The sequence below is a fragment of the Artibeus jamaicensis genome, unplaced genomic scaffold (genome assembly GCF_021234435.1).
Source record: "Artibeus jamaicensis isolate MK-2021 breed Jamaican fruit bat unplaced genomic scaffold, CSHL_Jam_final contig_233, whole genome shotgun sequence".
Lineage (NCBI taxonomy): Eukaryota > Metazoa > Chordata > Mammalia > Chiroptera > Phyllostomidae > Artibeus > Artibeus jamaicensis.
This window is the reverse complement of record NW_026521486.1, coordinates 48,484,538-48,498,852: the sequence shown is the minus strand read 5'-3', so window position 1 is coordinate 48,498,852 and position 14,315 is coordinate 48,484,538. Positions and strand designations below refer to the sequence as shown.

The 14,315-nt window shown below is 49.2% G+C and overlaps 1 protein-coding gene across 5 annotated transcripts; it reads right to left on the bottom strand.

Annotated features, from left to right (window-relative positions):
• Positions 1 to 2,343: 2,343 nt before the first annotated feature.
• DNAJC22 (DnaJ heat shock protein family (Hsp40) member C22) lies at positions 2,344 to 10,161 on the bottom strand. 5 transcript variants are annotated; one of them, XM_037136152.2, is made up of 4 exons: positions 9,970 to 10,141; positions 8,308 to 9,266; positions 7,191 to 7,372; positions 2,344 to 2,826 (listed from the first exon to the last, which is right to left on the bottom strand). In XM_037136152.2, exons 2-3 carry the CDS (start codon positions 9,145 to 9,147, stop codon positions 7,193 to 7,195), a joined length of 1,020 nt encoding a protein of 339 aa, XP_036992047.1. In that variant the 5' UTR covers positions 9,148 to 9,266; positions 9,970 to 10,141; the 3' UTR covers positions 2,344 to 2,826; positions 7,191 to 7,192. The 5 variants fall into 5 exon arrangements, with proteins under 5 accessions (XP_036992047.1, XP_036992043.1, XP_053518243.1 ...); XM_037136148.2 differs by having other exon boundaries at positions 2,344 to 2,720; positions 9,970 to 10,140; XM_053662268.1 differs by lacking the exon at positions 2,344 to 2,826 and adding an exon at positions 4,979 to 5,190 and having other exon boundaries at positions 9,970 to 10,145.
• Between the last annotated feature and the right edge of the window lie 4,154 nt (positions 10,162 to 14,315).

The window sequence follows — 14,315 nt, the reverse complement described above, 5'->3', positions numbered from 1 at the left end:
ATCAGTGAAGTCATCATGTAGGGATAAACCTTAAGCTGCACCATAAAAGAATTATAAAGATTTCAATTAGCAGAAAGGGAAAATAATCAAAAAGAAGAGTGACATCAGCAAAGGCATTAACATGAGAACAAGAAGTAACAGTGATGGAAAAGAATTAGAGTTTGAAGGGAGATGGGTCTGAAAGGACCAGTCCCTCGGCTGTGCAAGAAAAGCCAACTGCTAAGAGACAATGAGTTCCCAGTCAATGAATATAAATAATGTGGCACTACTCACCCAGCATGAAGTTATTTGCTTTCCAACCCAAATTATACCTAAAAGCAATAAATGTACACTCTCTGCTGTGGACCCCATGAATGAACAGGAGAAAGAAACAAAAGGCAGGTTCAAACTGGTGGTTATGGGTATGGAAGAAAACGTGGGAGAGTAACATGAGCCTCACTAGCCCTCAGATCCGTTAATGGGAAACATGAATAGAAGACATTTATATGCTCCTCATACCCCTCCCATTCCTTTCTTGATACTATTTCATCTGAAAGGTGCTTGACCTATTGATGCTAGGGAAAAAAATGCCCTTTGAGGCGGTTCTTGCAAAGCCAGGCGCACATGCTAACTCAGTCACCACCCAGGGGTGTTCCCTACAACCCCTCTCAGCCCAAAAATGAGACTAAGGTCTGGCACGGAATGAGTTAAAATGAGTCCCTTCCAACTTTCCCACACAAGGTACTGCTTTGTTCTGTTTAAACTTGTCAGGTCTAAATCCAGGAATTTCAAGGTCTTGCTTAAATTTGTAATAGTTTTCAGATAAGCCATAAGCCTGCAAACTGAAAGGGTGCTGGTTCAATTCCTGGTCAGGGCACTTGCCTGGGTTGCAGGCCAAGTCAAGGTCCCAAGCTGGGGGTGTGCAAGAAGCAACTGGTCAGTGTTTTTCTTCCTCTCTCTCCCTCCCTCCCCTCTGGCTAAAAATAAATAAAATCTTTAAGGCAATTAAAAAAAAAGAAGTGTAAGAGAGCCTAAGTAGGAAATAAAAAAAGAAAGAAACCTCTAACATGAAATATACACTGCCCCAGAGTCCCCTAAGAGATCAAATGACAACTAGAAAACGTGCTTCGGTTGGAGCTTTCCCTGAATAACATGCAAATCCAACTTCACAGTTGCTCTTTCCTTCCCCCAAAAAGGGGGGAGGACTGAACTCCAGTAATGAACCTGCCAGGGAGGTGCCACTACCAGATCCTGAAAAAGGGAAGGCACAGAGTTTACCCCTGTGACAGCCTTAAGGCGCCATCTGCAGTTCCCAGCTAAAACTGCAATAAACCCACACCTCCTGCCAGTTTGTTAGGATCAACCCCTGTTAAGAAAGAAAACAAAGAAACACTAAATTCAAGTCAGAGAGTCCTCAGAAGACCCTGGGGTCATAGAGCAAATGCAAACATAGCTTTAAGACACAATGCCTAGGAAAAGATCTAAAGGTCTTATTGGCTATATGTTCAATGAGCAACCACAACAAAAGCTAATAAATTTGTAGGCTGCTTGATTTAAAGAATGATATATTGTCCAGACCTTGAGAACTTAATAAGCCCACAGTACCCTGCTGTGTCTGAACACATCTGAGAATCACATTTCGTTCTGAGCATCACGATTTAAGAGCAATATTGACAAGAGCCATAAAAATGTTCATACCTTTTGACCCAGTAATCCCACCCATGGGAATTTATTCTGAAATAATTCAAGAGAACAGATAAATTAGATGAATGAAGATATAGATGCAGCAGTCTTTATAACAAAAATATATATTAATAGCCTAAATGTCTCCCCAAAAAGGGAATACTATACAGCATTAAAATATAATGATGTATTATTTGAAAAAATGTGCTCATGCACATTGGATGCATCTTAAAAACATAAGAGAAAAAAGCCAGACACAAAAGAAGATATTGTATGATTCCATTTATACAAAATGTCCAGAAGAGACAAATCTATAGAGACACAAAGTATATTAGCAGTTGCCGGGAGCTGGGGGCAAAGAGAATAGGGACTGATTGCTAATGGCAATGAGGTTTCTTTTGGGAGGTGCTAAAAATATTCTGGGGTTAGTGTTGCTGTTTGTACAATCTTAAGAATATACTAAAACCTGCTAAATTGTATGCTTTAAAAGAGTAAATTTTATAGCATGTGAATTAAATCTTAAAGTTTATATATGAATTTTTCATGGTAATATATATAAACGCTCATGATTCTGTGAGGAAGAGGAAAACAGTATAAAATTATATCCCCGATATGATTCAATCATGTAGCATTAATTATGAGTATTTACGGATGAGGACAAAGAGATCATGAATAAATGAAAACAGTTTGACAGGTGGATTTTTTTATTGGGGGGAGATGGTGACCATTACATTGTTCTTCAAGCCATTACCTATTTTCTTTCCTTCACAAGACAGTGTCCACAACAGGGCACACAGAAGATGACAAACCAAGCCATTTAACGTAAGGCTGGGCAAAAAAGAACCCAGAGTCCAGTGTTGAAAGCAATCTTAGATGTCATCCAAGTCCCACTTTCTCACACTGCAAGGAAAACCCTGAGGCCCAGAGTAGTAAAGCGACTCATCCAAAGTCAGCCCTCTGGTCACCAAGAGGCAGAAGTAGAACCCCATCTCCTCACTTCGCCATCTGTGGTCTTTCTAACAAGCTGCAGTGCTTCCTTAATCAAGGTGATGTTTAATCTGGAAAAGGTAAGATTCAGAGGGATATGAGATGAAGGGTGGGTTCTCACCCAGACAAGGAAGGCTTCTTGTTGGTTTTTGTTCTCTGCAGCAAAAGATGGCTAACCTAGAAAGAAATTAAAGGAAAGCTAATTTCAGTCCAATAAAATAGTTCTTAACTATTACAGATATTCAAAAGGTGGGAAAGTGGAAGGTGGGAAATTTCCTATTCAATAGAAGCCAAAATGGTCATCTCTGAAGCAAGCTATTCTCAAGATTCTACATTAGACAGGGACTTGGGGTACAGGCCTTCTCAGTTCCCTTCCAACCCTTTTTGAAGGGTCTATAGCCCTGGCTGGTGTGGCTCAGTGGATTGAGTGTGGGCCTGTGAACCAAAAGCCAGTTTGATTCCCAGTCAGGGCACATGCCTGGGTTGCCTGCCAGGTCCCCAGTTGGGGGCACTTGAGAGGCAACTGATCTATGTTTCTCTCCTTCTCTTCGTCCTTTCCCCTCTCTCAAAAAATAAATAAAATCTTTAAAAATGTTTTTAAAAAGAGGTCCTATGAATTTTTTATTTGTGGCAGTGGGACAATACAAAGTCACTGGATTTCATTAAATCAATTCAGGTAGAGACTAAGGAAGACTTCTTACTTACTGGTGTGTGTTTTTTTAAGATTTTACTTATTTATCTTTGGAGGGGAAGGGAAAGAGAGAGGGAGAGAAATATCAATGTGTGGTTGCCTCTCGTGCTTCCCCTGCTGGGAACTGGCCTGCAACCCAGGCATGTGCTCTGACTGGGAATCGAACTGTGGTTGTTCGGTTCACAGGCCCGTGCTCAATCTACTGAGCTATACCAGCCAGGGCTTAGTTGTTTTTTTAAAAAAATTATTTTAACCCTGGCCAGGTAGCTCATTTGGTTAGAACATTGTCCCAATACTCCAAAATTCTGGGTTTAGTCCCTGGTCAGGGCACATGCAAGAATCAACTAAAGAGTGAATCAATGAGTGGAGCCACAAATCAATGTTTCTCTCTCTCTCTCTCCCCTCCTTCCTTTCTTTATCTAAAATCAATAATAAACTTTTTAAAGTACAATATTTATTTAAAATCATCTTAGTGAATTTCTGCTTTCAGCTGATTTCCACTATGTCAGATCCTCTGGGAAGCACGTCATGAGGAAAACCAGTGACTGTCCCAGGGCTGGCATCGAGGTAGAGTTCCCTACCAGAAGTTCTAAATTTATATGGTTTTATATCATTTCTTTCTTTTAAGAAAAAAGGCTGTTTGCAACAACATGGGTGGACTGGACCTTGAGGGCATTATGCTAAGTCAAATAAGCCAGACACAAAAATATAAATACCTTATGATCTCATATGTGGAATCTAAAAACAAAAATAAAAAGCAAGGTCACAGATACAGAGAAGAGATTGGTGACTGCCAGAGGCGGGGGCTGAGGGGTGTGTGGAGTGGGTGCAGGTGGTCAAAGGTGAAAACTTCCAGTTACAATAAATAAGTCCTGGATGTACACCATGGTGACTACATTGAATTTCATTGTGTTGCATATTGGAAAGGTGCTTTAAAAGTAAACCTTAAAAGTTCTCATCACAAGAAAAACTCTGTAGCCACCTATGGTTACTAACATAGCCTTATTGTGGAGATCATTTCACAATATACACAAATATTGAATCATTATGCTATATACCTGAAACTAATATTCTGTTATACTATAGTTAGACCTCAAATTTTTAAAGATTTTATTTATTTATCTTTAGAGGGGAAAGGAAGGGGAGAGGGAGAGAAATATCTATGTATGGTTGCCTCCCATGCGTCCCCTGCTGGGAACTGGCCTGCAACCCAGGCACGTGCCCTGACTGGGAATCAAACCTCGATCCTTTGGTCCGCAGGCCTGCGCTCAATCCACTGAGGCACACCAGCCAGGGCTATACCTCAATTTTTTTAAATAGCAATAGAAATAGAAGGTTATGACTAACAGCACAAATTTATGTCACAATGATCAGAGTTTAAACCCCAGCTTAGTCACTTAAAAGTCATTGGGTAGCCCTGGCTGGTTACTGTTATCTTTAAAAAAGAAAGGCTGGACTACACCATTGGCTATTGGATGTGTTAACAGATGCCCTCCAGGGGTGGGAGGGTGGTCTGCCTCTGGCAAGGATGGTTTCAGTGCCTGCTCACAAACAGGACGAGAAGGAATCCAAACATGAGTTAACCAGTCTTTTCTACTAAGAGGTAATAAATATTGAACCTCTTTCTCACTTCTCATCTAGTGCCCCAGCCATAACCAACCCCCCCAAACAAAACTATCTCCTGTGGAATGCTTAGTATCAATCTACACTAAAGTGACCAATGGGGGTAAAAGTTGGGTGTCAGACCACCCAAACTATAGCACCTCAAAAATATAAATATCTCTGCTTTTCTGCATGAAAGGGTTGAAAACTACTGATATCGGGGGACAGCTTCCATAACTGAAATGAATCTGCCAAAGAAATGAGAAGAGAGTTGTACAAGGAGAATGCAGGTGAAAGAGGTATCTTGTCTTGATGAGGTAGCTCAGTTGGTTAGTGTATGGTCCTGATGTGCCAAGGTTGCAGGTTTGATCCCCAGTCAGGGCACATACAAGAATAAACCAATGGTCCTGAATAGTGTGGCTCAGTGGATTGAATGCCAGCTTGTGAACCAAAAAGTCATGGGTTCAATTCCCAGCCAGGGCAAATGCCTGGGTTGCAGACCACATTCCCATTTAGGGGTGTGGGAGAAGTAACCACACATTGATGTTTCTCTCCCTCTCTTTCTTCCTCCCTTCCCCTCCCTCTAAAAATAAATAAAACTGTTTTAAAATAAGATACCACTTTACTTAAAAAAATATATATATATATACACCCATATTTTTAATAACAAAAACAGAATGAGGACAGTAAAATGATTTTCTAAATCATGTAAAGCCCCTAATTACTCTTTAGCCTCTTTACCTTATAAATTATTTTTAATATATTTACATTTTGCAGATATAGTACCACATATCGTAAGTTAATAAATTACTAATTAATAGTCTATGAAAATGTCTTGTTAAAATTCCATGTAATAATTTGACAAATTGTGTTTTCCAAAGGAAATGTATGTCACTTTTGGAAACTTTCAAAAGCTGTGAAAGTTATTTCGGTCTTGAAATCATGGTGTACAAAGTCTTTGGCAAAAAGTCCTGGCTAGTGTAGCTCAGTGGATTGAGCTTGGGCCTGCAAACCAAAGGGTTACTGGTTCTATTCCCGGACAGGGCACATGCCTGGGTTGCAGGCCAGGTCCCCAGTGGGGGGCATGTAAGAGGCAACCACACGTTGATGTTTCTCTCCCTTACTTTCTCCAAAAATAAATAAAATCTTTTTTTTTTTAAAAAACGAGCAAGAAAGCTGGAGTTAAGGAATATGATTCTAACATCCTATGCCTGGTCTCCAGTCTTCCTCTGCATCCTGGACCATTTCTTCTACACTTGGCTAGTAACTGAGAATTAATTTTCCTCGTGGAAACCTTGGCTAGTAAGGTTCCCCTCAGACACTCAAGCCGCTGTTTCCCTAGGGTTTGCCCTAAACCCCCATAAAGGCATATGAGATATAAAATCATTAATTCTTCCATGAGTGCCTATAAAACAGTGGCATCTGTCCCTTCTCCAATATCCCAACACCTCTTACACCTTTTTACACCTCTTAAGACACATAACTCAAAAACTGAACAAGGCTGACTTTGATCTCTGTGCATCTGCGTGAGCACCCAGGCAGCAAGGTGTTGCAGCTGCAGAATCAGATCCTAAGTTTGGATCTGAGGAGTCAGCCAGTCCAACCACCCATGTAAAATCTGAGGACTCCCCACAACACTCCTCCGAGCGGAAGAGTCTGTGAGGGGACACTCACTACCCGCTATTCCCCAGCATCTCGTTCCTTCCTGGGAAAAGTGTAGCTCTTGGAAAGTCCTCCTACAAATGGAATTAAAATATTTTTTCTGAAATTTTGAAGTTTAACATCAGCCTTACCTCTTAATCATCCACAGAATAGATCAAATCCCTTTCGTCACAGTGTGATTTGTAAAATATTAGAACCTTCACATTTTTTCTTCAACCCCCTAATCCAGCGCTTTGCACATTTTAAAGAATGTTAAATAAGCTTCTTCCCTCACTCATTAATGTACTAGGGGTGGGATAAGGTGGTATATTCTCTACAAGATATTTTATTGGTTTTACAATGTCTTTCATTTCACTTTATGGTTTTAAGGGAAAAAAACAGTCAAGAATACGAGAGCCAAGAACTCAGAAATTCAATACATAAATACATTCCTCCAACACAATAGCTTCATCACCCCTTTAAGGTTTTCTAGTCTCTACTACAAGCAGTTTCTTTAATGCTGGTGGGTGCCCCCTGTGGGCAAAGCTGGGCTGGGACAAGCTGCCCAGCTCTGCCAGGAAGGGTCCATCCTCAAATTTCCTCTCACCTCTAGAATCCCCTGGGCTTTCTGGGCTGACTCAGGACTTCATATGCAGCCTGGATCTCCAGGAAGTGCCTCTGAGCCTCTTCCATCTGGTGCCGGTTGTGGTCGGGGTGCCAGATCTTCACCAGCTCCCGGTATCTCTGATGTATTTCTTCATTTGTTGCCCCCTCTGAGAGACCCAAAACCTCAGGGAAGCAGAAACTGACAAATTAGAATCCCGTAAATTGTCAGGGCACCTGGGCCTTTCTCTGCTCCCTCGTTAACTCAGGCCGCAATATCTCTGGGATGGGCTCCTACTTGACCATAAAAAAGGCCTAGAGCCTGACATTAGAATTCCAGCCTTTTGAAACACGGACAAGCTCTGGATCTCATGGCAAGAACCAGAATTTAATCACACCTTTAGTCACAGCTGCCCATTTTCCAATCTGGAACTCCACATCCCTGACAAGATCTCCTCCTTGCGAGAAAAATAAGGGTGTATGGCCACCAAAGACACCAAAGAACGTTCATAGCAGCCTTATTCAGGGTGGTCCCAGACCGGAACCCAAATGTATCAAGAGTGGACAAATAAATCCTGGCATACTCATACAATGGGATACTGCACACCAGTGAAAACAAGCAATTTACGATTGTGGACAACAATATGAATAAATCTCACAGACATGAGGGTGAATGAAAGCAGACACAAAAGAGTACATACTGAATGATTCCACTGATATGAAGTTCAAGACTGGGCAAAACCAATCTGGTAACAGAAGGCAGACAGAGGTTACCTCCGAGGAAAGGGGTATAAGCTGGGAAGGAGCACGAGGGGTTCTTCTTAGGGGTGGAAATATTCCATGCCTTGATCTGAGTGGTGGTCACATAGGTCTGTACATGAAATTAGTGTACTTTGCATATGTTATACCTCAATGAAAAGTAGATAAAATACACATATTTTTTCCCACTATTAGAGCCTCTGCACCTTCCCTCATTACACAGAGAAACCCAAAGAAGCCAGGACATCCTTCTGGGGCCCGACCCAGTGGCCATGAAAACAGGACTTCCACATCAGGGCACCAGCTCCAATAAGGCTTAGTCTAACTCCCGGACAGGAATGAGAGGGAAGAGAAAGCCTTACCTGGTAAGCCAGCTGACGCTTCTCATCCTGAAAACTGTGAACAAACTCATAGAGCTTTTCCCACTGCTGGAAGTAGCCGCTGCTGAAGCCAAGATTCCCCACCAGCAGCCTCCAGACATGGTAAGGCAGGAGGAGGACAGACTCCATGAGACGGCCAAGGAGGGGGAAGAAGCTGAACCAATTCAAAAAGGAGCCAAGGGTCTCTGCCACATAGCTGAGGGTGGCAGCTGTGTTGCAGAGGGCGCTGTATGCTAGCGGGCCGGTGAAAGCAAGGTAAGCTAAGCCCAGGCGGTAGAGCCGCACACTGAGTGTCTCTGACACAGCTGAAGCTTTGTAGCGGCGATGCTTCTGGGCTGTGATGCTGGCTGCCAAACTGATGGGCAGGATAGCTATGGGGCGGCCATAGAAGATAGGGGAAGTAAGAAATGCCACCCCTAGTGTATTCTTAAAGTCTGAGGTCTGGTTGCCAACAGCAGCCACCAGCAAGACTCCTAAGCCAATTGCCAGTGGGAGGCCCACAACATAGAAGCTGGCCATGAAGGAAAGGCTAATGAGAGCCACGAGGCCAAAATAGATGCCCACTATCATCTGGGCAGCAAAGCGAATGGGACTCAGAGGGGGTGTCCCCCCTCCTGAACTCGGCCTCTGTCCCTGGGCTCTGTTGGCCTGAGCTACGAAGTTTGGTAGCTTCCAGAACTCCCAGAGCCAGCCCAGCCCGCCACCCCCCAGGGTAAGCATCCAGAGCAGTGCATGGCTGTCCCTGCCCAGGTACAGGTGGTGCAGCCCAGCAGGGCCCCCAATAGCCCAGAGAACATAGGTCACCAGGAGCCCCTTGGCCATCCTTTAGGGAAAAGATCTCAGGACAAGTCTGGTGGCATCTGACATTGCTCAGAGTGCAGAAATCAGGGGTCCTCTGTGAGAATCATGGCCATTCATGGCCCCAGAGTTATCCTTAGACCCTAGGAGATGGAAGAAAGCAGCCGTGAGACTATATCCAGGTCACAATGCAGTAACCATTATCTCCTTCCGGGGACAGAGTCCAGATCTTCCTGAGAGTCCCTGGAATGCTGCTTCACCTGCACCCTTTGGACTAACACCTCATGTCCATTTTTGACAACCACAGCGACTCCAAATTTAGGGGACAGGAATGTTTCAAATGCTCTCACTTGAATAACTGAGAACTCAACACAGGGACAAAAAAAATCGAAGCTTTTTTCCGACTTCCCCTCAGATCTCTGGCCCAGGGAATGACTCGATGGGGAGTGGAGTGCATTGGATGCCCTTCTAAAGCCCCTCCACATTTTGCAAGTTCCTGCCCAACTCCGACTATGGCTATCCTCAAACACTCGGCCAAGGTTTTAGCCCTTCTCCAGCCTTCCCAGCTCCCCAGGCCATGAAATCTTCCCACGTGTCAAACTTGCAAAAGGTCCTGAATTCACTCCACTTAAACAACTCTGGAAAACTACGTTTTGGCCTAGACCCTGGCACCCCATAATTCAACCACCTCCCAGCAGCGCAGACCTGGAAAGCTTCTCCAAAGCAGCCATTAACCCCCAGAATACCAAAGCAGATGCCAAAGTGTGCCTGCCAGTCTCCCCTCCTGTAGAGCGGGCCTCAGGACCACCAGCCAGTCCCTACTAGCCCCAGGGCGGGCGGCCATACCTGGGTGCCCGGGCTCCCGGGCTCGACAGACCAGTCACTTCCTTGGACCACAGAGTCAAAATGGCCCCTCTCACTCGGCTCCCACTTCCATCCAAATGGACTTTGTCTTTATGTGTTTGCAGTGTCACGGAAGTCAGATCGTTGGGGCCAGGCCCCTCCCTAAGGCCCTGCCCGGCCCCCTCGGGATCACCTGTCTGCCCTCTCCCGCCCTCTCGGTCAGTCCATTGAAGGTTTTCTGGATGTACCCGGCCTCCCCGGACCCCAAGGGGCGGGGGAAGTGCCCGACTCCAGGCCGAGCGCTCCTGCACCGCGGCTCCGCAGCCGCCAGGTGGCGCTGCTGCTTACAAAAGGGCCCGGCGGGCCCACTGACTCACCTTGTCCATTTTCCCGGGCAGAGCCGCAGATCCCAATAAAGGCAAAAATAGTCCCTGGATCGCCCTTTTCCACTCCGACAAATGGGAGGGTGACTCGCCCTCACCTCAAGAAGCACTCTCCTCTATCCCTACCTGTCCATAAAGACAGCCTTGGATGGCTCCCCTTCCAATTCCTCTGTGGCGGGGACACACAAAGATGGGCTGCAGAGAGAGACCCCCCGCCCCCGCACACGCACACGCACCCCCGAGTTTTCCTCGCCACCCCGTCCCAGGCGTGCCGGTCAGGGGGCACTACATCTACACCTGAGCCTGAGACCTCAGGAGCCTCTCGATCCAGCAGAAACCTCAGGTCGGCTGTATTCCGCCAGCTATGGCAAAAGGGAGCACCAGGAGCAAAAAGGGGTAGGGTGTGCTGGGAGTCCCGCCTGGAGAGCAAGGCCGCCGCCTGCCTTCCTCTCGCCTCGATGCTGGGATGGAGAGGGACTGGAAGATGCCTTCGTTTTAGCATGGTGGGCTCCAATCCTGGCTCTGCTATGTGACCTTGGCTAAGTCACGCCGCTTCTGGGGACTGTTTCCTCCTCTGTACAGGAAAGGCTTGGCTCTCCAAGGTCTCCTAGCCTCGACTTGGGGGTGGGCTGGGCCTGGTGAGCCTCACGCGTGTCACCTCCCCGCAGCTGGCAATTTCTCTTCCCTCCACATTCCCAGGCCCCTCAGTTTTAACCTAGGCGGCGGGAGGAAGACGGCGCTCCCTGCGGCCTGTTAGAGCGCTTTGTGGGGCCAGGGCTGAGAGGGGCCTGAAGAGACGCGGGAGCCTCCCGCTGGGGGTGGGCGCGGACCCGGGCGCTGAATAATGAATGAGCCTTAATTGGGCCCGCGCGGCGAGGCGGTGCGCTAAGCTCAGCAAACAGTTCTGGCGGCGGCGGCCGCCGCTGCACAAACAAACTATCTCCAAGCGCGGGGACAGGGGCGGGGGAGGCAGCGGCGGGAGGAGGGGGAGGGCAGGTCGCCCAGGCCCCTGGGCCGTGGATGAACCCAGCGGTGCGGGCCTGCGCCGGCCTCCCAGAGAGGAGGCTCAAGGCTCAGGACCCGAGGACTTGGGGGGGGGGGGGGGGGGGGGGGGAAGCGGGCTGTGCGGAGGGAACCAGGGGCCCCAGGGCGACTTGAGCGCAAGGAAAAGATGGAGAAACGAGTAGAGGGCGGAGGACAGAGGGAGAAGTGAGAGAGAAAAGGCGCACCGGGGGAGGGGCTGCAGCGGGGCGGAGGCGAGAGAAGAGCTGTTACTGAGAGGAAAGGGAAGAGCGATGGAGGAACAAGCGAAGGGAGGCGCCAGGGGCCAGGAGAAGAAGAATTGGAGAAGAGTCAGGGAGAGGGATGGGAGGTGACCGGAATGAGAACTAGAGGGCGGATGGCGCCCCTGCCTCCGCCCGGGCCCGCCGCGCTCCCGCCCTAGCGCTCTCTCCAGTCGCCCGCACTCACTTTGTCACAATTACGGGGCCGTCACTCGGCCCGGATTGTTTTCCCCAAATTGTTGTTCTAGAAGCTGTCGCGGGGTGGGGAGCTGGGGGATCCGACCAGCCGAAGTGGGAGCGAGGGTCTGAGCTGCGCTAGGGGCGTGGCGGTGCCTCCACCGAGGCGGGCCGGGCAGGCAGGCGGACTCAGAGGCCCCGCGGGAATTCTGGCTGCCTCCCCAGCCTCGTCGCTGATTCCGCTTTTAACCTCCCTCGTTCTTTTCAGCCGCGCTGCCTCGGTTTCCCCAACAGAGAACTTCAAACATTGCAAGGCAGGGGCGCCCGAGGCAGTTATAGGTTGGGACCTAAAACTCCTCGCTTAATCCATTCTTTTCTGTTCTTCACTACCCCCCGCACGGGGGTGGGGGTCTACCCCAGCTCAGCTCCCCTGAGCGGCCGGACGCCCACCCCTTCCCCGGCCCCGCCCTCCAGCTCCGGGCTCCGCGCCGCTCGGCGCCCCGCGCCACTTCGCTGTCCCTCAATTCCGCAAACATCTGTTGCGCTCCCACTGTGAGTCAGAGCCGCGCCAGCCGACCCCGCCGCCGCCCCCTCGCCCCAACAACCGGCCCCCGACACCCGCCCCTTCCCTGCCCCGCCGGCCTGTAGGCTTCTTGACAGCCGCCGCCGAAGCCCAGGCCCCGCGGGAGCGGCCGCAGAGGAGCAGCCGCGCGGCTGGCTCCGGCACCGGCCTCCCCCGCGGCTCCAGGGGCAACGGAGGGTAGCGGCCGCTGAAGCGAGACCGGAGCCGGCCCGCGGAGTTGGCGGAGCTGAGCGGGGGAGGAGGGGACCGCCGGGCAGGCTCGCGTCCCGATCTCTAAGGCCTGTCATTCCATCGCCCAGGGGTTCGCGCGAGGGACCCGGCCTGGGCTCCCCGAGACCCCTCCCCCACTCCTCGTGATTTACACCGGGCTCCGCGCAGCGGCCGCTTCCCAATCAGGAATATCGACCCCGGGCGGGGCCCCGGGGCCGCATCGATCCCTCAAAGACTCTGGATTTAAAAATGTCAAATTTGCCTTTTCCAGGAAGGCGGAGGGGGTGAGGGCCTGGAGAAGGGCGGCTTGGAGTAGGGCGGACAGCGGGGCATCGACCAGGCGCCTGTGCCCTGAATGAGAAGCGACCTGGCCGTGGCCGGGCCCTGACATTGACTGGCCATCCCTCGGTGTCCGTCGCCTCTGGATGGGAGCAGGAAGGGAGCCCTACCCCTTCTCTTTATTCCAATGGGCCTCACTGTTGCCCTGGGGTATTCCCAGAGGGAGAAGCCCCAGAGGAACACAGAGAGGCCCCCAAATATAGGGAGATGAATTCGGAAAATATCCCTAAATGTGGAGACATGCAGACACAAGGAGGAGGGCTGCAGGAACAAAGATACAGAGGCTCCGAGAAATACCTTCACTGTAAGGAATAACAAGGCAAAAGGAAGATGGCTGAAAGACACACTGAACAAAACAGGGGGCCAGAGATCCAGAATCACCCTAAATCTCTGCCCTGTAGGCCCGTCAGAGTCAGAGCTGGGGCGAAAGATCAACCTTTCGGTGTGTTTGAGAGTGAGGAGAGTGGAGACAATGTCAGGTGATGAGAGTTATCAGGGAGAGGAATTAGAATATGATTATCATTATCCTCCCAAGGTGTCAACTAGTAACAGGACCGGAGACCCAAAAGTCAGGAACCCCAGGAGCCACCAGCACAGACCCCAAAGAGGTGGGCGGTCTTGGAGGTCCGATGGCCTGCCTCTTCCCTTCTTGAGGTCCACCGCCTCCTGCTGATCACCACCAGCCTGAGAAAGCCAGGCAGGTTGAGCTCAGATTGGATATTAGAGACTGTATATGTGACAAAACTGTGTGTGGACTGTAGAGAACTGGTCGTAACCACTTTCTCCCCCAGGAGTCAGCAACTGGGTCTCCAGACTTTGAGGGGGGAGATATCCACCACTTCCAGGATGATGTTTGGGGTGGAGGTGGGTAAAGGGAGCAGTCGTCCAGACTAGCATTCCCACAGAATTCCCACAGATAACACATATCTCCCTCCCGCAGCAGCGCACGCTGCCATTTCCTACAGAACTGAAAACAGAGCCGACAGCCAGTGGTGGGGGCAGGGGGCATAGACACGCAGGGGAGGCAGCTGCTCATCCTCAGACCCTCGCAGCTCACACCCCCACTGACGACATCAGGCTGACACGTCCCTGACACTGACACACACAGGAGCTGCCCCTCATGCGAGATCCACACGCATCAATCCCTGTCACACACATCTCTGTGTGTGCAGACATGCACAATTTCTCCCAGGTCGGGAGGAAGCTCCTAGTCCTAAGGCCTGTGTGCACCCTTTCTTGGCATCTCAGACTTTAAATTGCCTAACCTGAGGAGAGGGCTCAGGTTCCCGACTCTGCTCCCCAAATTCTGCAACCAGTGCCAGCCCCAACAGCTGAAAAGCCAAGATCAAGAAGTCAAGTACCAGGATCCAGCCC